Source organism: Rattus rattus, chromosome X (assembly GCF_011064425.1).
Source record: "Rattus rattus isolate New Zealand chromosome X, Rrattus_CSIRO_v1, whole genome shotgun sequence".
Lineage (NCBI taxonomy): Eukaryota > Metazoa > Chordata > Mammalia > Rodentia > Muridae > Rattus > Rattus rattus.
In genome coordinates, this window is record NC_046172.1 from 3,058,930 (window position 1) to 3,084,021 (window position 25,092).

The 25,092-nt window shown below is 39.9% G+C and overlaps 1 protein-coding gene across 1 annotated transcript; it reads right to left on the reverse strand.

The window, feature by feature from the left end:
* Positions 1-7,621: 7,621 nt before the first annotated feature.
* On the reverse strand, positions 7,622-23,119 carry LOC116888891 (protein Jade-3). The gene is made up of 3 exons (XM_032890153.1): positions 22,634-23,119; positions 21,699-21,816; positions 7,622-10,586 (listed from the first exon to the last, which is right to left on the reverse strand). Exons 1-3 carry the CDS (start codon positions 23,039-23,041, stop codon positions 9,679-9,681), a joined length of 1,434 nt encoding a protein of 477 aa, XP_032746044.1. The 5' UTR covers positions 23,042-23,119; the 3' UTR covers positions 7,622-9,678.
* Between the last annotated feature and the right edge of the window lie 1,973 nt (positions 23,120-25,092).

Sequence of the window (25,092 nt, forward strand, 5' to 3'; positions counted from 1 at the left end):
TTTTGGAGACAGGACTTCTCTGTGTAGCCCTGGCTGTCTTGGAACTTGCTTTGTAGACCAGGCTGGCCTCAAACTCAAAAGATTTGCCTCCCAAGTGCTAGAATCAAAGGCAGCTGTCACCACCATCTGGGTTATTCTCTTGGTTTTTAACTTGTCTTCACATTTTAAGATTTCTAATGAGGCCCCTGGGCTCCAACCTCATAGGTAGCAAATGAATAGCCTAGTAAGAGCACCAGTGGAAGGGGAAGCCCTTGGTCCTGCCAAGACTGAACCCCCAGTGAATGTGATTGTTAGGGGAGGGTGATAATGGGGGAGGATGGGGAGGGGAACACCCATATAGAAGGGGGGGAAGGGGATGTTGGCCCAGAAACTGGGAAGGGGAATAACAATCGAAATGTAAATAAGAAATACTCAAGTTAATAAAGATAAAAAAAAGATTTCTAATAGGCGTCATAGAGTCATGTTACTTAATTCACTAGCTCTGCTGAGGAATCTGGCCTCTCCAAGAATGCCCTCTCAGACTACTCACTTTCTTGTAGGTTTTGGTGACTAGAGCATCATTCCTTTCTATGAGCTAGTCCTCTCCCTTCTCTCCTCTCACTTCTGATGAAAACTCAAGGATTTATTTTTACTTTCCAAGGACACTGTTTCAGACAGAAGGAATACACAAACTTATGCCAACCTGACTAGCAGTGTAGGGTACTGGAGAAATGCTGAGTACTACACTGGAAAAAGGTTGGAAGATAGAAAAGAGAAAACTATATTTCTCTTTTTGATTTTTTTCTTTCTTATTGGATTGTTTATTTACATTTCAAATGTTATTCCTTTTCCCATTTTCCCCTCCAGAAACCCACTATCTCTCCTTGCTTCTATGAGGATGCTCCCACACCCACCCACCACTCCCTCCCACTTCCCTGTCCTGACATTCCCCTACACTGGAACATCTAGCATTGACAGGACCAAGGGCCTCTCTTCCCATTGATGCCTTACAAGGTCATCCTCTGCTATTTATGAGGCTGGAGCCATAGGTCCATCCCTGTGTGCTCTTGGGTTAGTGATGTAGAAAACTATATTTCTATAGGGGAAGATTTTACTCATATAAAAAAAATCATGTTTTCCATTTTAAGAAAGTGCTTCAGGTAAGAGCAAAAGTAAGGGCTGATGTGTGGCTCAATGGTAGAGAGCACTTATCTAGCAAGCACAAGGCCCTAGATTCAGTCCCTAGCACTTCAAAACCAAAGTGAAAATACAGAACCAACTCAGAGTATTTCAGTTCAGATAGGTCTACTGGGGATGAGGAGCATCTCTCTGAAGGGCTGGGAAGCAATTGCACTCTGTCCTATGTATTGGTTTCCTACTTCTGATGCAACAAATTGTCACGAATTCAGTGGGTACTTTTATTCTTCAGAAGTCTAAAATCACAGTGTAGGGGAAGGCTGAGTTCCTTCTGGAAACTTCTAAGCAGAATGTATTACCTTTTGTACTTTCTGGAGACCATTGGATCATGGTTCTTTCATTGTCACATAATGTGCCATGAACTTTTATCCTTTTACCCTCCTACTTTGTACAAAGTACCCTGTGGTGGTATTGGATGGACTTGCCTAACAATACAAGATTAATTTCCCTAGTTCAAGGATCTTAACTTTAATTACATTTGGAAGACCCCTTTAACCAATATAAGTAACACATTAGGTTCGGGAAATTAGGGTGTGAGTGTATTTGGAGAGTCATGGCTTAGTCTTCTATGGCCAGTTATAAGACTGACTAATTAGGCAGAAAATAAGTCCTCCAGGTATTATACTGTGGGGTTTACCCTGCTCAGATTTGTGTGAACTAGTCTGTTCTTTGGATACAAGCTTCTTTGCTTTTATGTAAATTGTCTACATTTTTAAAGATTTATGTGTATGAGTGTTTTATCTGCATGCATGTATCTGTACCATGTGCATGCCTGGTATCCACAGAAGCCAGAATGTGTTGGAGCCCCTGGAACTGGAGTTGCAGATGGTTGTGAGCCACCATGGTTGTGAGCCACCATGTGTGTACTGGGAACTGAACCTAGGTTCTATGCAAGACCACTTGCTCTTTCTTAAACGCTATCAAAGAAGACAAGGGTCAATGACATCAAATTAGTGATTTCTCAACAAAGGTTTTTTTCTTCCTTCAGGGAGAAAATCTGTAAGGATGTTTGAGAACGTGCCCTGAACATAGAAATCAATCATGACTGTATTGGCTTCCATCTTGATGCTGTTGTAGGGCCTTGAACAAGTTTAACCATTTGGTCTTCTTTTACATGTGCCAAAAGGAGCCAAATAGTCTCATCTTCCTGTAGTTGTGGATAAGCCTGACATATCAATGTTTCATTATTTGAAGACTTAACTGGTCCCAAGTATATTTCCTGGTTTGTCCTTGGTTGTTCTGTAAGGGACCAAAGTAAATGTCTTGAAAGTAACCTTTATTCTCAGTCCTTTTGGGGGGTCTTGAGGGCAACACTGGGACAAATTGTCTGAGATGGAGGCAAGCCTGTTCCCCATGGCTTCATCATAACTATTCAGTTAGTAAGTATAACTGCAAGGTTGAGTGGCCACTGCATTGATACAGTCAGCAGCAGCCTTGAGAACATTCTCATTGGCTTTACCCCTTTAGACCCTTGCAGAGACAGGGAAAATGGGAGACAAATTGAACTAGGGTTTCTGTTTTCCAAAGTAGATGGGGGAAAACTCTGATGAACAGAGAAGAAGTGTCTAACACCCACATCCCCATGAAACAGATTAATTTAGATAGGGACTTAAGGCATTATTTAAGTATAATTTTAATTTTCTAAATTTTAAGTTTTTATATACAGAAATCCATCAATATAATCCATTATATAAACAAACTCAAAGAAAAAAAACACATGATCATCTCATTAGATGCTGAAAAAGCCTTTGACAAAATACAACACCCATACATGCTAAAAATATTAGAGTGATCAGGAATTCAAGGTGCACACCTAAATAAAATAAAAGCAATACACAGCAAACCAATAGCCAACATTAAACTAAATGGAGAGGAACTCTCTCCCTACCTATTCAATATAGTACTTGAAGTTCTAGTCAGAGCAATTAGACAACAAAAAGACATCAAAGGGATACAAATTGGGAGGGAGGAAGTCAAGATATCACTATTTGAAGATAATATGATAGTATACATGTGACCCCCAAAATTCTACCAGAGAACTCCTACAGCTGATAAACAACTTCAGCAAAGTGGCTGGATATAAAATTAACTCAAATCAGTAGCTTTCCTCTACTCAAAGGATACATAGGAAAGAAATTAGGGAAACGATACCCTTCACAATAGCCACAAATAATATAAAATAACTTGGTGTGACTCTAACCAAGCAAGTAAAAGATCTGTATGAGAAAAATTTCTAATTCCAGAAGAATGAAATCAAAGAAGACCTCAGAAGATGGAAAGATCTTCCATGCTCATGGATTAGCAGGATTAATATAGTAAAAATGGCCATTTACCAAAAGTAATCTATAGATTCAATGCAATCTCCATCAAAATTTCAACTCAATTCTTCATAGAGTTAGAAAGAGCAATTCTCAAGTTCATTTGGAATAACAAAAAGCCCAGGATAGAGAAAATTATTCTCAACAATAAAAGAACTTCTGGGGGAATCACCATCACTGACCTCAAGCTGTATTACAGAGAAATTGTGATAACAACTGCATGGTATTGGTACAGAGATAGGCAGGTAGATCAATGGAATAGAACTGAAGACCCAGAAATGAACCTACACACCTATGGTCACTTGATTTTTGACAAAGGAGATAAAACCATCCAATGGAAAAAAGATAGCATTTTCAACAAATGGTGCTGGTTCAACTGGAGGTCAGCATGTAGAAGAATGCAAATTGATCCATTCTTATCTCCTTGTACAAAGCTCAAGTCCAAGTGGATCAAGGACCTCCACATAAAACCAGGTCCGCTGAATCTAACAGAAGAGAAAGTAGAGGAAGAGCCTTGAATACTTGGGCACAGGGGAAAAGTTCCTGAACAGAATACCAATGGCTTATGCTTTAAGAGCAACATTTGAAATGGGAACTCATAAAATTGGAAAGTTTCTGTAAAGCAAAGGACACTGTCAGTAAGGACAAAATAGCAACCAACAGATTGGGAAAAGATATTTATCAACCCTACATAGAGGGCTAATATCCAAAATATACAAATAACTCCAGAGAACCAAATAATACTATTAAAAATAGAGTACAGAACTAAACAAAGAATTTTCAACTGAGGAATATCGAATGGCTGAGAAGCACCTAAAGAAATGTTCAACATCCTTAGTCATCAGGGAAATGTAAATCAAAACAACCCTGAGATTCCACCTCACACCAGTCAGAATGGCTAACATCAAAAACTCAGGTACAGCAGATGTTAGTGAGGATGCAGAGAAAGAGGAACACTCCTCCACTGCTGGTGGGATTGCAAGCTGGTAAAACTACTTTGGAAACCAGTCTGGAGGTTCCTGAGAAAATTGGAAATAGGACCTGAGGACCCAGCTATACCACTCCTGGGCTCCACTATGTTCACAGCAGCCTTATTTATAATAGTCTGAACTTGGAAACAACCCAGATGTTCCTCAACAGAAGAATGAATACAGAAAATGTGGTACATTTATATAATGGAGTACCTCTCAGCTATTAAAAACAATGACTTCATGAAATTCACAGGCAAATGAATAGAACTAGAAGGTATCATCCTGAGTGAGGTAACCCAGTCAGAAAAGAACACACATGGTATGTACTCACTAATAATTGAATATTAGCCCCAAATCCCCCAATGTCCATAATAAAACCCAAAGAAGATACTGAATGTAGAAAGAAGGGTGTGGATGCTTCCATCCTTCATTGAGGGGGAAAGAGAATGATTGTGGAAGATTGAAAGAGGGGGACCTGGGAGGGAGAAGAGGGGGAGAAAATAAGGGTGGCAGCATTAGGATCTGGAGACATGAGAGAGGTACAGAGGGTCAGGAAATTGAACACAAAAGGGTAGCAAGGGGGATGAGGAACTGGGGATAGCTACCGACACCCAGGGAAATGTGAGGCTCGCAAGACCCAACGGGAATGACTTTGGCCAAAATGCACAGCGAAGCTGGAGACAGATCCTGTAGAGACCTCCTCCAGCAGATAGGCATGGCCCCGGTGGAGGAATGGGGACACCCACCCTTCTCAAAAACTTTAAACCAGAAATGTTCCTGTACAAAGGAAGAAGAGGGACAAAAAAATCAAATAGAGACTGAAGGAAGGGCCAATCAGGGACTGCCCCACCCGGGGATCCATCATGCCTGCAGACACCAAACCCACCACCATGGTCAAGAAGTGATTACTAACAGGAACCTAGTGTGGCAGTTCCTGAGAAAGTCTGCCCAGCAACTGACCAATGCAGATGCAGATCCTTGGAGCCAACCATCAGATGAAGCTCAGGGAACCTGGTGGGGGAGCTGGCAGAAGGACTGGAGGAGCAGAGTGGGATTTCAACCCCATAGGAAGACCAACATAGGCTGGCCTGACCACCCAGTTTTCCCAGAGTCTAGAGCACCAACCAAGGAGTGTACCTGGAGGGATCCATGGCTCCAGATACATGTGTAGCAGAGGATAGCCTTGCCTGACAGCAACAGGAGGGGAGTCCCTTGGTCATGGGGAGGCTTGATGCCTCAATGTAGGAGGATGCTGGAGAGGTGAGGCAGGGGAGTGTGGGTGGAGGAGCACTCTCATACAGGGGAAGGGTAGGGGGGAGGGCAGATGTGGAACGGGGGGTTTGTGGAGGGGGTAACTGGGAAGTGGGATATCATTTGAGATGTAAAGGAATGGAATGATTAATAAAAAAAGTTTAAGGTGAGAAATAATGAAAGTATCCCACAATCCACATGTGCTTCAGGAAAGTAGCTCCATTATAGCTCAACTCTTCCCAAAACAACTCAGCTAAAGGCAGTTTGTAGATCTTCTCTTAGTTTCAACTTCTGGCTCTGATGAGCACAGCTTGAACTGCTCAAGGTTCACCTTCCCAGACTATTTCTAAGCTATTTGTCACTTACTTATCCTAATCAAAATGGATGGGAATTGAAGTAGTATTGAAGGGATGGGAATGATGTTTGAGCCTGGTGGTCGGGCCGTGCAAAATGCTGACCTCAATCCAACCTCAACATGATGATAAATGTGTTCAGAAGCATATGGCAGAGGAACTCTCTAGTGAATAGACACAAGGGGTTGTGTAATTCCCTGCCCGTGTCATTGCAAAGACAAAGTCTTAGGTCATCGACTCTCTTTCACTCTATGACATAAACTCAACTCCCAGAAGTCTCCTTTAACAGTGCTAAACCAAGGGTTACAAAGTTGGCTGCAGAGATGGATAGCTTCAGGGTGGGACTTACTAACTGTTCTTTTAAAACCATTATTACACAATTGCTGATTTCCACAGAATAGTCACACTGGGAATAATAAAATGTTATACAATACATTGTCTTTGAAATAACAACACATCAAAATTAATGGGTGCTGAATATACTTTTGCTTTTGGATACTTTTCTTCAGTTCTAAAGTCAGTAAGGGGCTTTATAGCTTAGTGGGAAAGTGATTATCTTTTCTTTTTCTTTTTTTTTTTTCTGGAGCTGGGGACTGAACCCAGGACCTTGCGCTTGCTAGGCAAGCACTCTACCACTGAGCCAAATCCCCAACCCGAAAGTGATTATCTTGCATGCTCAAAGTTCTGGTTTCTATCCTCAGCATGGCAAAATGGGAAAAAAAACCAAGCAAGCATATTGAGGCCTTTGATCTTTCAGGGAAAAAGCTGAGAGTGTGCATCAGCTAGCTTGCTCTGTATGTACATTTAAACATTTCTTTAACAGAGAGAAATGTTCACCTCCTACTTGAAATGTACACCTTCTTATAAACCCAATATTGCTGGCTGTAACAAGATATATTTGTAGTTTAAAGTCTTCAGAATGAATTATCAGAACAGTTACTTATTAACAAGCAAGAGAGGTGGGCAGAGGTAGAAACAATCCTTTTTATCTTTCTTTCACTACTGATTTACTTAATGACCTTTGACAATTTGAAAATGTTTACCACACACAAAGTTCTGGCATGAGAACATATAAACCTGATTACAAATAGACTCCTAGAGCTCTGTGTAGAATGAATATGTAAACAATAGCCTTGTGCATCCTGTCGCTTTAGATAGGATCCATGTCCCTGGCTATTTTAAATGATGATTCTAAAGTTATTTCCTACTGGCCTGATGAAATCATAGTTTCTGGGCAAAGTACAAAGAATTCTCTGATTTCTGGTACTGACCTGAATTGTGAATATGTGCTTTTTCTTTCTTTGAGACAGGGTCTTATTATGTAGCTTAGGCTATCCAGGAAATAATTTTTCTCTCAGCTTCCTACTGGGTTGCTAGACATGTGCTACTATACTCAGATGATCTGTGCTTCTAAACATTCAATTCTTCCTCCCCAAACACCACTTTACTTTGCTTCATTTGTATGATTCATACAGTACATTCAACATACAGTAAATTAATCAATGTAAAATAAATCACTAGCCAGAATAGAAAATTATCACACTGACAGAGGTTAACAGTTTTTATAATTTAATGTAAAAGTATTGATAAAAAGGTGACATTTGAGAAAAGATTGAGTTCATCTTCAAAACTTGTATAAGACAAGACAAAAAACATTAACAAAGGTTAAGAGGTAATACTTCAAAGAACAAAATGTAGCAGATGCTTGGGGCGATTGGAATGTATATAGCGGAAGGCTGGCTCATTTGTTTACCCAGGAAAATTCTGTAAAAAAAATTACCATTTTATCTCCCTGACTTGAATATTTCAGGCAATACTCTCCCAATGGTATTACATATGGAATTTGGCTAAAGCACTGTTTCCATGTTTGCTCGCCTCCCTCAGAATTCAAAAGCATGAAAGGACACCGGCAACCTGCTGGCCTTTAAGGAATTTACAACTCAGCTCCAATATATTCTCATTACCACAAAAGTGTCAAATTTGTATGTACCCTATAAGTATTCAAATAAGCACAGAAGCTGAGGGTATGAAGAAAGGAAATTCTCTTCCTCATTTTTCAACTAAAACAAAATACAGGAAACCTACTATTCATGTTATGGTATGTTCACACATGTTCATAGGCACAAAAGGAATCTTTTGAAGATGCAGCCAAAGGAGAGGCAAAATACACAAGTTTTCAAAACAGGAGAAAACAACCTCCCAAAGAAGCCTTTAATGAGGCTCTAAGAATGAAAGTGAGGGAGAGGCAAACTGCAGAGTTTTCTAGCTCCATAGCATTGGCTAAAGGGCTACAGCCCTCTCACTGGCACCTACTGCAGCTGGCTTCTTTCATCAGCATGAAACTTCAAAAATTGAAAATGGCCTCTTGTTTGAAAATTCTCTCTATATGTTCCCAAACTAGAAGAAAGAGAATATTATTTTAAGGCTAAGAAGAAAAGGGAGCTAAGAATTACAGTCTGCCTCATATTCTTACAAACTGTTACTTTCTCCTTTTCTTAAATGGGAAGCAGACTTGTTTTATCCTCTACTTCAAAATTCTCTTCGTCTAGAAATGAATCAAGGCTGATTATTTGGTAATGTGGTATAAGCAAGTTCTGAAAAATGGCTCCAACTTTTATGCTTGGGAAATTGCCTTGGATTTAAAATTCATACAAAGCTAAATTATATCCATGTGTTAAACACATGCTTTCAAATTTCTGACAATAAAAATCTGTTTCAAAATTAAAGCAGGTAAGAATACTTAAGCCTCTGTGCATTACACTATATCTTAATTATTCCTCAATAAAAATTTTATAAACATTAAAGCAAGTATACAAAAACTGTCAGCCAAACTTTAGTCAAACTTATTTGAAAACAACACAAAAAACCCTGACCTGGTACAAATATACCAGAAAAGGTCACACTTTGGGAAATGTTCTGGACGTCTTCACAAATGCCTTGAGAAGCAGAGCATTTTCCTTGGAAGTAGTACTTCTGTACTTTTGTAAACACTATCCACAAGTTAGCTTGTTAGCTGGATAAGAGAGTTATGAGTGTGTCCCCAAGAAGCAGATCTAGGAACAGGCACTGGACATTTAGAAGAACTGACTTTGTAAGATATGATACTGTGAAAGAAACTCAACCTTGCATGAAGCAAGGAAGACAACAGTAAGTATCAGTATCTGAGAATGTGCTCTCCTGGTCTCTCTCTTCAAGAGGTTTTACAGATACCAGTGGAATTAGAAACTTTCTACAGATTTGAGTTTCAAGGAGTCACATATTATAGTTTCAAAAGATAAGTAGTTTTAGTGTCTTTCATATCCTCTTGCAAATCCATTGACAATGCAAGGAATCTTAATACATAGATTAATCAGTGTGTTAATGTAACGGGAAAGCTGAGCAAATACTCTGGGCCCAACTGTTCCCAGCAGCCTCCGACAAAGCAACCCCAGACAATCTGCAACTCTCATAATGTGCTTATAAAAACTAGACCTGAAACACTTTCAAAAACTTCAAACCATCAGTTTCCCTGCAATTCCCCCTAATATACACTAGAATCCTTTTGGTGTTTAGATTTCCCCCAGTATATGGGGCAAAGGCAAAGGCTGGGTTACCTTTAGGCATTTCTGATCACCTTTGCATTGAGCTGTGGGAATGAGGGTGTGTCTTGGTTTTCCCATGGCACTCCCGAGCAGAATCATGGGAAGGATTTTCTCTGTCAGAACTCTCTCTCTTTACCCTCACTGTTTCTTTATTCCCCTCCCCTTCTGCCTCTGAATCACTGGGCTCCAAGTCAGGGCAATAGCCATCAGTTTCCTGATATGAAGCTCTTCCTGTGGACCGCCTGAGAAGCGGTCTACCCCACAATTGCTCCTTAGAGCTCACATTCTTAGTTGGCTTAACACAGTACTGGAGGTCCTCAGTAGGCTTTACCCATGTATTGGTAGCCTCCTTAAAGGACCTGCTGAAGTGTTCCATGCCAGATTTTCTAATGTTGCCTGAACTGGGCAAGTGGGAGCTGAGCATGGACTCCTGGTCATAGCACATCTCACCTGAATTAACTTTCTGGGTGATATTCCCAGACCAGTTGCCCTCCAGGCCATTGGAACTAGCAAGCCTGGAGTTAGGCTGATTTTTCCCATTACCAATAGAAGACTGTCCATGGAGGGCAGCCTGAAGGGCCAGAGGCTTCCCTAATGATTGCCCATGATAGAATTCTGCAGATGGAGCTCTCTGAGTAGGACTGGAGCTCCTGGTTTCACTTCGAGAATGGCTTCGGCTAGCCAGCACACAGTTACTTTTGCTTTCTAGTGGATATCTTGGATATATCACATTCGTATCCAGTGGCTCCTCAGGCATCTCGGGGCTCCTTTTACTGTGACTAGGGGAGCTGCTTCCAGGAGACGAGGGTTGGTGTTCAGTTTCTGTGGAGCTGTCTCTGCAATCTTCTGAGGTTGATTTAGGCATTTTTAACTTTAAGGTAATTCGTGGTGGTGGGTAAAACAGTGAGTTCTCTAGTGCATTTGTCAAAGAAAGTCCTGAGATAAAAAAGAAAGATTTGTTTAACAACCAATTTAATTATTAGCATATATGAGTATCACAAAATGAATTCACGAACCTACTGATCCAAATGTCTAACAAGCACCTGCCTTTGATGAGCATGTATTCCATGGTAAGTAGCTGAAATGAGCTGTACTAGAAAATGAACCCAGAGACCCACAGAAAGCACTCCCACCCTTTTCCCCTTTCTTTTCCTAACCTACAAAACAAGATCAACAACCAGTGTGCTCTGTCATGCACCCCTATCTCCATGTCTTTCATTTTTTTGGGTATGTGTGGGTGCAACTGTATATATATGCTCTAAGAATCAAAGTCATGCCACTTGGCTTTCAAAGCAAGTGCTGTTACCTGCTGAACCATCTTGCTGGCCCTGGGCAAAGTTTGATAGTGGTAAGGGCCAGGAGGAAAAAAAAAATCACAACAACAGGATTATCCAGGAAACTATTAATTATCTGGATGTCACCCTACAATTGGCCTTTGCTCATTATCATCTTACAACATACAGCGTTTTAAAAACGAGATAGAGAGGATGGCTTGCAGGTATCCTAAAAGGCAGCATGTATTCCCCAAGGGTCCATTTTGAACAACTACAGTTCCCATGTCTGCTAGGGCTTGCCATTTGTTGATGTTGTAAATTGTATTCTTATAATCAGAAGCTACTTGGCTAAGTCCAATCTCATCGGCACACAGGAGCTCCTCCCTGTTGTCCTTTGCTTCTTATTGCCTTGGTAGTCATGTTATAAGGTAACCTTGTGGTTGAGTAGCTCTGCTATTTCTTGCTATACCAGTCTGTTGTGACATACAGTCACAAGGTTTTTGACATCTATCTTATTATTTTATGGTAGGCTTTTAGCAGGTGATGATTTTAACATTAAAAGCAAACCACAAGTTTCTCTTAGTACTCAGGTTCTCTTACATATCTTTATATTAAAAGAAACACAGGGAAGTGTTACTGTATGTGGCTGTCATAATTCTAGTCAAACTTCCACTTTGGGTACTATAATTATCATCATCCATCTCTCTCACTGTGGTGGTATGAATATGCTTGGCCCATGGGGAGTGGTACTATACTAGGAGGTGTGGCCTTGTTGGAGTAGGTGTGGCTTTGTTGGAGGAAGGGTCACTGTGGGAGTAGGCTTTGATGGCTCCTAAGTGCTCAAGCTCTGCCCAGTTTGGAATCAATCTCTTTCTAGCTGCCTGCAAAAGTCGGTCTCCTCCTGTCTGCTTTTAGATTAAGATGCAGAACTCTCAGCACCTTCTTCAGCACCATGTCTTCCTGCTTACTGCCATACCTCCAGCCATGATAATGGACTAAGCCTCTGAAAGTGTAAGCCAGTCTCTAATTAAATGTTTTCCTTTATAAGAGTTTCTTTCATCATGGTGATTGTTCACAGCAATAGAACTCTAAATATGAGAAAAGTTGGTACCAGGGACTGGGTATTGCTGTGACAGCCTTGACCATGCTTTTGCTTGGAGGAATGTGGATTTGGGGACTTTAGATTTGGGAAGCAATGGAAGGCTCTAACTGGGATTTAATGGGCCATCCTAGTAGGAATATGGAAGACATTGGTGCTGAGGGTGATTTGAACTGGTGAGGCATGGCTCAAGAGGTTTCAAAAAAGAAGAATGTTAGTATGTGATCTAGAGACTATTTTATGATATTTTGGTAAAAGAATATGGCTCGTTTTTTGCTCTTGTCTGAAGACTATGCCTGAGGCTAAAGTGAAGAGATTTAGAATAACGCATCAGCAAGGGAAAGCACAAAACACAGTGTTTGATGAAAAAGAGCAAGTTGAGAAAGGAAAAGTACAAAATGTATGGTTAAAGTATTAAAGGTACACCAGGAAGTGGAATGGAGCTGAATTCTGTGTTCAAGGAAATAATCAGATTAAGGCAGTGGTCACCTTGGGGCAAGATCCTACCTAAATTTATTGTTTATGGGTTTGCAGTTGAACAAGGGACAGTTATTTCTAGGCATTATTATACTTGACTCTTGTTTTCATTTGGACACATTATGTGTTAAATAATGTGGATGGATTATGATGGCAAATCTCAGTTGTCAACTTGAACATATATAGAATGAACTCTAATCCACAATTTATAAAGATCTTGTGAAAAGGTTTAAAAAAAAAGGCTTAGGCCCAGGCATGGGGTACATGCCTCTACTTTTTTAAAAATTGGATATTATTTTATTTACATTTCAAATGTTATGCCCTTTCCTGGTTTCCTGTCCATAAGCCCCCTATCCCTTCCCCCTCCCCTTCTTTTATAAGGGTGTTTCCCTCCCCATCCACCCCCCCCAACAATCCCTTATACTGGGGGTCCAATGTTGGCAGGACCAAGGGCTTCTCCTTCCATTGCTGCCCAACAAGGCATTCATTGCTATATATGCAGCTGGAGCCATGGGTCAGTCCAAGTTTAGTCTTTGGGTAGTGGTTTAGTCCCTGGAAGTTCTGTTTGGTTGGTACTGTTGTTCTTATGGGTTGCAAGCCCCTTCAGCTCCTCCAATCATTTCTCTAATTTCTCCAACGGGGATCCTGTTCTCAGATCAGTGGTTTGCTGCTAGCATTCTCCTCTGTATTTGACATGCGGTGGCTGTGTCTGTCAGGAGAGATCTATATCTGGTTCCTGTCAGCATGTACTTCTTAGCTTCATCAATCTTATCTAGTCTTGTTGGCTGTATACATATGGGGCACATGTGGGGCAGGCTCTGAATGGCTGTTCCTTCAGTCTCTGCTCCAAACTTTGCCTCCATATCCCTTCCTATGAATGTATTTGTTCCCCCTTTTAAGAAGGAGTGAAGCATACATACTATGGTCATCCTTCTTCTTGAGCCTCACGTGGTCTGTGGATTGTATCTTGGATAATTCGAGCTTTTGGGCTAATACCCACTCATGAATAAGTGCATACCATGTGTGTTTTTCTGTGACTGGTTTACCTCATTCAAAATGATATTTTCTAGTTCAATCCACTTGCCTATGAATTTCATGAAGTCATTGTTTTGATTGCTGAGTAGTACTCCATTGTACCACATTTTCTGTATCCATTCCTCTGCTGAAGGGCATCTGGGTTCTTTCCAGCTTCTGGCTATTATAAATGAGGCTGCTATGAACATAGTGGAGCATGTGTCTTTGTGGTGTGTTGAAGTATCTTTTTGGTATATGCCCAGGAGAGGTATAGCTGGGTCCTCAGGTAGTTCAATGTCCAATTTTCTGAGGAACCTCGAGACTGATTTCCAGAGTGGTTGTACCAGTTTGCAATCCCACCAACAATGGAGGCGTGTTCTTGTTTTTCCATCTCACCAGTCTCTATTTTGTTACCTAAGTTTTTTTAATCTTAGCCATTCTGATGGTGTGAGGTGGAATCTCAGGGTTGTTTTGATTTGCATTTCCCTGATGACTAAGGATGTTTAGCATTTCTTTAGGTACTTCTTAGACAATAGATATTACTCAGCTGAGAATGTTTTGTTTAGCTTTGTACCCCATTTTTTTAATAGGGTTATTTGTCTCTCTGAAGTCTAACTTCTTGAGTTCTTTGTATATTTTGGATATTAGCCCTGTATCAGATGTAGGATTGGTAAAGATCTTTTCCCAATCTATTGGTTGCTGATTTGTCCTAATGACAGTGTCTTTTGCCTTACAGAAGCTTTGCAGTTTTGTGAGATCCCATTTGTGATTCTTGATCTTAGAGCATAAGCCATTGGTGTTTATTCAGGAAATTTTCCCCAGTGCCAATGTCTTTAAGACTCTTCCCAATTTTTTCTTCTATAAGTTTGAGTGTATCTGGTTTAATGTGGAGGTCCATAATCCACTTGGACTTAAGCTTTGTACCGGGCAATAAGAATGGGTCAATTTGGGGTTGGGGATTTAGCTCAGTGGTAGAGCGCTTGCCTAGGAAGCGCAAGGCCCTGGGTTCGATTCCCCAGCTCCGAAAAAAAAAAAAAAAGAACCAAAAAAGAATGGGTCAATTTGCATTCTTCTACATGCTGACCTCCAGTTGAACCAGCACCATTTGTCGAAAACCATTCCCACTGGATGGTTTTAGCTCTTTTGTCAAGCATCAAACGAACATAGGTGTGTGGGTTCATTTCTGGGTCTATTCCATTTATCTACTTGCCTGTCTCTGTACCAATACTATACAGTTTTTTTTAATCATTATTGCTGTGTAATACAGCTTGAGGTCAGGATGGTGATTCCCCTGAAGTTCTTTTTGTTGCTGAGTATAGTTTTAAGCTATCTGGGTTTTTTATTATTCGAATGAATTAGCAAATTGCTATTTCTAACTCTATGGAAGAATTGAGATGGGATTTTGATGGAGATTGCATTGAATCTGTAGATTGCTTTTGGCAAAATGGCCATTTTTACTATATTAATCCTGCCAATCCATGAGCATGGGAGGTCTTTCCATCTTCTGAGGTCTTCTTCAATTTCTTTCTTCAGAGGCTTGAAGTTCTTATTGTACAGATCTTTTCCATGCTTGCTTAAAGTCACACCGAGGTATTTTATATTATTTGAGACTATTATGAAGGGTGTCATTTCGAATTTCATTCTCAACCTGTTTATCCTTTGAGCAGAGGAAGGCTACTGATTTGTTTGAGTTAATTTTATACCCAGCCACTTTCCCAAAGTTGTTTTTTTTTTTTTTTTTCGGAGCTGGGGATCGAACCCAGGGCCTTGCGCTTCCTAGCCAAGCGCTCTACCACTGAGCTAAATCCCCAACCCATCCCGAAGTTGTTTATCAGGCTTAGTTCTCTGGTGGAACCTTTGGGGTCACTTAAGTAAACTATGATATCATCTACAAATAGTGATATTTTGACTTCTTCTTTTCCAATTTGTATCTCTTCGACCTCCTTTTGTTGTCTGATTGCCCAGGGTAGGACTTTGAGTACTGTATTGAATAAGTAGGGAGAGAGCAAGCAGCCTTGTCTAGTCCCTGATTTTAGTGGAATTGCTTCAAGTTTCTCTCCATTTAGTTTAATGTTTGCAACTGGTTTTCTGTATATGGCTTTTACTATGTTTAGATATGGGCCTTGAATTCCTGATCTTTCCAGGACTTTTATCTTGAAGGGGTGTTGAATTTTGTCAAATGCTTTCTCAACATCTAATGAAATGATCACATGATTTTTTTTCTTTGAGTTTGTTTATATAGTAGATTATGTTGATGAATTTCTGTATACTGAACTATCCCTGCATTCTAGGGATGAAGCCTACTTGATCATGATGGATGATCATTTTGATGTGTTCTTGGATTCGGTTTGCAAGAATTTTCTTGCGTATTTTTGTGTCAATATTCTTTTTTTTTTTCCAGAGCTGGGGACCGAACCCAGGACCTTGTGCTTGCTAGGCAAGCGCTCTACCACTGAGCCAAATCCCCAACCCCTTGTGTCAATATTCTTAAGGGAAATTAGTCTGAAGTTCTCTTTCTTTGTTGGGTCTTTGTGTGGTTTAGGTATAAGCATAATTGTGGCTTTCGTCTGTTTCTATTTTGTGGAATAGTTTGGACAGTATTGGTATTATGTTCCAGTTTTGTGGAATGTAGGCTTTTGTAGTATTATCTGATGATTTTTTTGAATTTCCTGAGATTCTGTTGTTATGCCTTCCTGTTTTTTCTGATTTTGTTAATCTGGATACACTCTCTGTATGCTTTGGTTAGTCTGGCTAAGGGTGTACCTATCATGTTGATTTTCTCAAAGACCCAGCTCCTGGTTTTGTTGATTCTTTGTATGGTCCTTTTTGTTTCTACTTGGTTTATTTCAGCTCTGAGTTTGATTATTTCCTGCCTTCTACTCCTCTTGGGTGTATTAGATTCTTTTTATTCTAGAGCTTTTAGGTGTGCTGTCAAGCTGCTGACATTTATGCTCTCTCCTGTTTCTTTCTGCAGGCACTCAGCGCTATGAGTTTTCCTCTTAGCACAGCTTTCATTGTGTCCCATAAGTTTGGGTATATTGTACCTTCATTTTCATTAAATTCTAAGAAGTCTTTAATTTCTTTCTTTATTTCTTCCTTGACCAGGGTATCATTGAGCATTGTTCATCTTCCATGTTTATGTGGGCTCTCTGTCGTTTTTCTTGCTATTGAAGACCAGCCTTAGTCTGTGATGATCTGATAGGATGCACAGCATTATTTTAATCCTCTTATATCTACTGAGGACTGTTTTGTGACTGATTATATGTCAATTTTGGAGAAGGTACCATGAGTGCTGAGAAGAAGTACATTCTTTTGTTTTAGGATGAAATGTTCTATAAGTATCTGTTAAGTACATCTGGTTCATGACTTCTGTTACTTTCTCTGTGTCTCTTTAGTTTCTGTTTCCATGTTCTCTCCATTGATGAGAGTTTTGTGTTGAAATCTCCTACTATTATTGTGTGAAGTGCAATATGTGCTTTGAGCTTTAGCAAGGTTTCTTTTATGAATGTAGGTGCCCTTGTATTTGGAGCTTAGATATTTAGGATTGAGAGTTTATCTTGGTGGACTTTTCCTTTGATGAATATGAAGTGTCCTTCCTTATCTTTTTTTATAACTTTTGGTTGAAAGTCGATTTTATTTGATATTAGAATGGCTACTCCAGCTTGTTTCTTCGGACCATTTGCTTTGAAAGTTGTTTTCCAGCCTTTTTTTTTTTTTTAATTTTCTTTTCTTTTTTCTTTTTTTCGGAGCTGGGGACCGAACCCAGGGCCTTGCGCTTTCTAGGCAAGCGCTCTACCACTGAGCTAAATCCCAAACCCCCTGTTTTCCAGCCTTTTACTCTCAGGTAGTGTCTGTCTCTTTCCTGAGGTGTTTTTTTCCTGTATGTAACAAAATCCTCTTTAAGTATGGAGTTTGTCAGTCTATATCATTTTATTGGGAATTGAGTCCATTGATGTTAAACATTAAGGAACATAGTTATTGTTGTTTTTTCTGTTATTTTTGTTGTTGGAGGTGGAATTATGTTTCTGTGTTTCTTTTCTTTTGGTGTTATTGCAAGATTACTTTCTTGCTTTTTCTTTTTTTTTCCTTTTTCTTTTTTTCCCCGTGAGCTGAGGACCGAACCCAGGGCCTTGTGCTTGCTAGGCAAGCACTCTACCACTGAGCTAAATCCCCAACCCACTTTCTTGCTTTTTCCAGGGTGTAGTTTCTCTCCTTGTGTTGGAGTTTTCCAACTGGATTTGTAGAAAGATATTGTATAAATTTGGTTTTGTCACAGAATATCTTGGTTTCTCCATCTATGTTTATTGAGAGTTTTGCAGGATACAGTAGCCTGGGCTGGCATTTGTGTTCTCTTAGGGTCTGTATGACATCAGTCCAGGATCTTCTGGCCTTCATAGTTTCTGGCGAAAAGTCTGGTGTGATTCTGATAGGTCTGCCTTCATATGTTACTTGACCTTTTCCCCTTACTGCTTTTAAAATTCTTTCTTTGTTTTGTGCATTTAGTGTTTTGACTATTATGTGATAGGAGGAATTTCTTTTCTGGTCCAATCTATTTGGAGTACTGTAGGCTTCTTGTATGTTTATGGGCATCTCTTTCTTTAAGTTAGGGAAGTTTTCTTCTATAATTTTGTTGAAGATATTTACTAGTCCTTTAAGTTAGAAGTCTTCACTCTCTTCTATACCTATATCCTTAGGTTTGATCTTCTCATTGTGTCCTGGATTTCCTGGATGTTTTGTGCTAGGGCCTTTTTGCATTTTACGTTATCTTTGATGGTTGTGTCGATGTTTTCTATGGTATCTTCTGCTCCTGAGATTGTCTCTTCTGTCTTATATTCTGTTGGTGATGCTTGCATCTATGACTCCTGATCTCTTCCCTAGGTTTTCCATCTGCAGGGTTGTCTCCCTTTGTGCTTTCTTTGTTCTTTCTATTTCCATTTTTAAATCCTTGATGGTTTTGTTCAATTCCTTCACCTGTTTGGTTGTGTTTTCCTGCAATTCTTTAAGGGATTTTTGTGTTTGCTCTTTAAGGGCTTCTAATGATTTATTTGTGTTGTCCCATAATTTTCTAAGGATATTGTTTATGTCTTTCTTCAAGTCCTCCATCATCATCATAAAACCTGATTTTAAATCCAAATCTTGCTTTTCTGGTGCGTATGGAAATCCAGTGTTTGCCTTTGTGGGAGAACTGGGCTCTGATGATGCCAAGTAGTCTTGCTTTCTGTTGCTTAGGTCCTTGTGCTTGCCTCTTGCCATCAGGTTGTCTCTGGTGTTAGCCTGTCCTGCTGTCTCTGACAGTGGTTTGCTGCTCCTGTAGGACTTTGTGTTAGCACTCCTGTAGACCTGTTTTCTTTCAGTTGGATCTGGTGTAGATTGCTCCTGGCAACTGGCTTTTAGCTCTTGGCACAGCCAGAAACCCGAAGGGTCCTGACCCTGACTGCTCCTAGGTCCCTGTGCCCACCGGGCACAGATAGCAATATGCGATTTCCTCTTGAGTCAGGAATGTGGGCAGAAAGTTTTTGTCAACTCTGGGTTCTCAGGAGTGTCCGCACTTCTGAGGGTCCAGCTCTCTCTCCTAGGGGATTTGGGTGCAGGGAGCTGTGACCCATTCAGTTCAATTCTGGGCATAGCCAGAAACCAGCCAGTTCCTGCTGCTGACTGTTCCTATCTTCCTGTATCTAGAGGCACTATCCAGTTTCCTCTTGGGCTGGGAATGTAGAAACAAGTGAGCAGAGGTGGGCAGAAGTTGTGGTCTATCCTGAGGTCTCAGGATTGTCTGAACTTCTAGGAGTTCAGTTCTCTCCCCCCAAGGGATTTGGGTACAGGGAGCTGTGGGGGTGGAGAGGGGTACGAACCTTTAATCCCATCATTCAGGAAACAGATGATCAGTATGAAGATCTCTAAATTTAAGGTCAGTTTACAGAGCAAGTTCTAGGACAGCCACTCATAGGCAGTAAAGGATGTAATGGAACAAGTGGGCAATGTTCTAGTCCAAGCAAGCAGCAGAATTCATCAGCTTCGGCCATGTGGCTCTAGCTTTAGAGTCTAGAATAGAAGAGGTTACAAGTACAATTGATGCTGTTTAGCTGGAGCTAAGAAATTAGCAGTGATCAAGAAGAGACCAGCATTACTGAGGTGAAATCTTCTGGGAAGTATTTTCTGAGAGCACAAAGAAGCTGTGTTCTAGAGGTAACCAAGGTTGTACCTCGTGCTGCAGCTGTACTTGGTAAATGTGCAAGAATCATCCAGGTGGTACTGGTTTTTAAGGCATGAAAGGGTCATGGAGAGCAGCTGAGGCTTGGCTGTGAGAGGCTACGGAAGGTCACTGATGAAGGTGCAACCTCAGTTGCAGTTGATGGCCATCAGTGAAGATGTTGTGCTGAGAAGTTGAGGTTTGGCACCATGCAGAGAGCCTATGACAGGCGATTGTTGAAGTCTAGTTGCAGCAGAAGTCTCCAGCATATTTGAGATGGGAGAGCAGCAGCAGTAGAGTAGAGTCAATCAGAGCCTACAGTGCTACAGAGGGCAGAGCTGGAGAAATTACCCAAGCCCTTTGGAGGAGCCCAGAAGATCATCTATGGATCCTAGACACTGGAACAAGAAGGTGTGAAGTTGAAGTTGCCTTAGAGACCCCAAAATGTTAGAGATACCACAGCCATGGGATTCCTGCCGAGGAAAGCTGCTAAGAGGGAGTGGAAACAGCCTGAGACAAAGAATTGTGTTGCAGTCAACAATGGTAAAATAAGTTGGACATCAGACATGGAGATGCAGAGTTTGGAGTTTGCCCAGCTGGATATTGGTCTTGTTTTGGGTCCTCATAGTATTTCCTCACTATGTGATCTGCTTTTTGATATTGATCTTATAGGGGATTCCAGTTAAGAGATTGCATGAATATCAGAGGAGACTCAGAACTTTGGACTTTTAAACATTGTTGAGACTGTGGTAGACTGTGAGGACTTTTGTGTTTTTAATTATGCTATGGCTAGGTATGTCCTCATAGACTCATGTGTTCGAACAAACCTATGGGGGCCAAGGAGTAGAATGTGGTAGTTTGAATATGCTTGGCCAATGGGAGTGGCAATATTAGGAGATGTGGCCTTGTTGGAGGAAGGTTGGGCTTTGAGGTCTCTATGCTCAAGTTTCATCCAGTGTGGAAGGAGAGCTTCCTCCTGGCTGCCTGCAAAAGACAGTCTCCTGCTGCTGTCTTTGGATCAAGATGTAGAACTCTTGGCTCCTCCAGCACCATGTCTGTCTGGACAATGTCATATTTTCCATCATGATGATAATGGACTGAACTTCTGAAACTGTATGCAGCTCCTAATGAAATGTTTTCCCCTAAGAGCTGCCTTGGTGTGTGGTGTCTCTTCATGGCAAAACAACCTAAACTAAGACACTGAACAAGTGGTTAGTGTAGAGTCTCTCTTATTGACTGCTCCATCTTCTAGTTTATTTCTTAGTCCTTAGTACAGTGACTCTCAATCTTCCTAATGCTGCAATCTTTTAATATAGTTTCTCATGTTGTAGTAATCCACAACCATAAAATTATTTTCATTACTACTTTATGAGTATAATTTTATACTGTTATGAATCGTAATGTAAATATTTGTATTTTCTGATGGTCTTGGGCAACCCCCCTGTAGAAAGGGTTATTTGACCTTTCCCCATGGGGTTCTGAACCCTGATTGAGAACCACTGCCTAGTGGCCTCTCAATGAAAGTGAATAAATGAAAATGTATAAATATATCTCTTTTAACTTCTGGCTGAGGAGTGTTTTAACAGGTGGCTTTTAAGAGTATCTGTTATGAGTAACCCTGTTTCTGGGAACTGGGATTTGGTGCTAGCTTCTTGATTTTAAGAGAATTTGATAATTACAAAATACTTCATGGGTATAATTAATGGCATTAAATGTTTGTCTGGGATCTAGATTATCTGCCTCAAACTTACAACTCCTCTAATCATATCCTGGAATTTCTTTTCCTTCCTTATTTTATTGGAGGGGAGGGCATGTTTGTTCCTAGAATTTCTTACCTTGCAAGTTGAGTAAAATAGGCCACATTAATAATCAGGATTAGATGGAAAGAAATGAAACAATTTTTAAATAGTGTGAGAGATAAGATACTAAATTGTAAAAGTAGGATATAACCAGATTCTCTATATTTTCTTAGGCAACTTTAAGTAACAGTTTACCGTCTGTAATTTCTTCATTGATAAGCTGGACTTGCAAACCGAAGATTTGTTCCTGCACTTTGGTGTGTGATAGTTTCAGCTTCTCTCGTCTGCTTATCATGTAGCACAGATTTCGGACCTGCAAGAAAATTCCCAGCAAATAAAGATATTAAGCAAATTTACAATTGCTCAAACTCTGAAACCTATTCTCTAGTCTACATTGTATAGGATCAATATTAATGTACGCAATCCAGGTGAGAAGATGGTATTATACTTTAGCCTTCCCTTTCTATACCTGAGTATGAATGATAGCACTTGGCATCTGTACCATCAGGCCTGGATAATTTTTATAATTATAGAATTATAAAATTCCCTAGGGTAAACACAGCACCAACCTTTTATTTGAATTATTGTAGCACTTAATTTACATAATGAAATGGCTATCAACAAGAGATGATTTTAACCTGTAGGAGGATTCTGGTAAACTTGGAAAACAATTCTGGTTGTGAGAACCAAGTGTTTAAGGGATGATACTGGCATCTAGTGGGTAGAGATCACTAATGCTGTTAAATATCCTATTCTGCCACTTATAATAAAGGGAAGTACAGCACAATAAATAACTATGCAGCTCAAGATATTAATAGTGCTGAGTTTGAGAAAACCCTGAGAGTAGTACTTTTCTGGACAAAGTTCATTCTTTTAAGCTTCAGTCTCAGGAATGTGTTAGTAAAATATAACTGAGCCATTTTAGACTTGACGGTGAATTAAAAAGCTAATCAACTGAGAATAAGAAACTTAAAGTTAAAGTTCACAGCACAAATGTGTCAAAATTTAAACAGAATTCAACATCTGGGGCCACTGGAGTGAACTCAGACAATAAGGAAAGACACAGAAGCTCACACTATAAATGAGTGGTCATTTAAAACTGAAGGTCTATGCAGAGCTGGTCACCTTACCCTCTCTAGGTCCTGCCGCAGATGCATAAACATTCTCATCCGAGTGTGAATGCTTTCTTCTTTTGGCTGAACCAAGCCATTTTGTTCATCCTCTTTTGGGGGGATTAAAGGCTTGTTGAAGTTGCTTTTGCGCTTTAGTTTCCAGTAGTTATAGATAAAGTCGACAGTGAATGCAGATAGCCCCATCTCTTTGGCAACATCTTCTACCTGGACTAAGGTATAGAATTCTTCTTCTAGTTCACGAAGCTTCTGTGCCCGTAGGCTGGTTTTCTCACTTTTTGCCTGGCTCTGCTCAGCAGCTCTGTGGTGGTGGTACTCGGCATCTCCAAGTTTTGGCTTGTTTTGGCTATGCTTGAGGCAAAATGACTTGAACTTTACTTCATCGCCCTCATCTAGGATGGTCTTCATTTCCAGGCCGTGCTCAAAGGCACAGGTGACATGAAAGGCAGTAATACAGCTTTTCACAGAGCACTGAAGGAGAAAGAATGGGTCAATGAAGGTGAGGGGAAGAGGATAGAGAGCTCTATATCCCTAGGACCCAACTGTCAGCTTACAGAAAGCAAAGGAAAGACAAAAGGACGGCTTGGCCATGAAAAATATTTTATAAATAAAGAAAAAATGGAACAAAAAAGGAGAAAAATATTTTGCATGTAAGAAAACTTTTATAAGTTACCCAGGAAAATTGCTCATATAGAAAACTGCAAAAACAGAAGCAAAAATAAGAAATTCCCATCTTAAGGTTTCAATTCAAGAGGCAAACATTCAGTTGCCTTTTTTGAAGAAATCTCTGACTTATGTAAATTTATATGATTTCTTCTCTGTGTCCTCCATATCACCAATATATGCTTTTATTGTAGTACTTCTTACATACTACCTACTAATAACTGAAAAATCCCTGGCCATAAAGCTTAAGACAGAAGCTTTGTCAACTACTAGTATGTCATCAATTCAAAAAGCACTACTCAAAAAGCAGTTGCTTAGAACAAATGAAAGGAAAGGCATAGTTTATACTGTTGCCAGGACATCGAAGACTCTAAAAGTCTATAGGAACTCTAATACCAAAACAACTTAACTTCTGAAATTATTGTTATATAGCTGAGCCATCCTTCAGACTAGACAACTAGTCATGAAAGTCTATTTAAATGTAAATTAATTTAAATGCAGCCAAAATGTTGTTCCCCATTAGATCACTTGTGCTGTACGTGTGAGGCTCTGAGTTTCATTCCTTAAAATGCAAAAAAAAAGTTAATTAAAATTATATATAATAAGGAAAAATGGCTCAGCATGTAAGTGGGCCTCTTGTCAAAATTGATGACAAATTTAATCATAGGATCTAAAATGGTAGGAGAGAACTGACTCTTACAAGGTGTCCCTGAATCTCCACACATGTGCTCCCCTCAATAAATACATTATTAAAAAAATGACATGTTGAGAAATTTAACTCATTAGTCTTATTATCCACATTTAAGCCAAACTAGACAACACACATATGCACATAAAATATTTCTATCACAGTAGTCAGTTTTACTGGAGAATATGGTTATAGGCATTTAAGAATTAAATTTGCGACAAAGACAGGCCGCTTTCTCTCAGAGTGAAGGGCTGGAAAAGCAACTTCCAAGCAATAGTCTGAAAAACCAAAGCTCCAGGTATACCGTTCTAATATGAATAAAATGGAATTTTAACTTAAAAGTCATCAAAAGATATAAGAGGGACCTTCATATTCATCAAAGGAAAAATCCACCAAGATGAACTCTAAATCCTAAATATCTATGCTCCAAATACAAGGCACCTACATACATAAAAGAAACCTTTTTCAAGCTCAGCACACATTGCACCCTCCACACAATAATAGTGATTTCCTTTTACTCTCATCAATGTGGATGATCCTTAGAAACAGAAATTAAACAGAGATGTATGAATAATTCTAAGAAGTCATGAGCCAAATGGGCTTAACAGATATTTATAGAACGATGTTCAATCCTAAGCAAAATTCTTCTCAGCACCTCATGGTACTTTCCCCAAAATTGACTATACAATTGGTCATAAAACAGGCCTCAATAGATACAGGAAGATAGAAATAATCCTATGCGTCCTATCAGACTCCCACGGACTAAAGCTGGTCTTCAATAACAATAAGGGAAGAATGCCCACATATACATGGAAGTTGAACAATGCTCTACTCAATGATAACCTGGTCAAGGAAGAAATAAAGAAAAATTAAAGACTTCTTAGAATTTAATGAAAATGAAGGTACAATATACCCAAACTTATGGGACACAATGAAAGCTGTGCTAAGAGGAAAACTCATAGCTCTGAGTGCCTGCAGAAAGAACCAGGAGAGAGCATATATCAGCAGCTTGACAGCACACCTAAAAGCTCTAGAACAAAAAGAAGCAAATACACCCAGGAGGAGTAGAAGGCAGGAAATAATCAAACTCAGAGCTGAAATCAACCAA

Bases quoted from the DNA above. Each gene is read 5' to 3' on its own strand.
- LOC116888891 (XM_032890153.1), bottom strand. From the start codon at position 23,041: ATGAAGACCATCCTAGATGAGGGCGATGAAGTAAAGTTCAAGTCATTT. The intron at 21,817-22,633 runs GTAAGGTGACCA...ATTTTCTTGCAG, and splicing joins TGCGGCAGGACCTAGAGAGG to GTCCGAAATCTGTGCTACAT. The intron at 10,587-21,698 runs GTAAACTGTTAC...TTTTTATCTCAG, and splicing joins CAATGAAGAAATTACAGACG to GACTTTCTTTGACAAATGCA.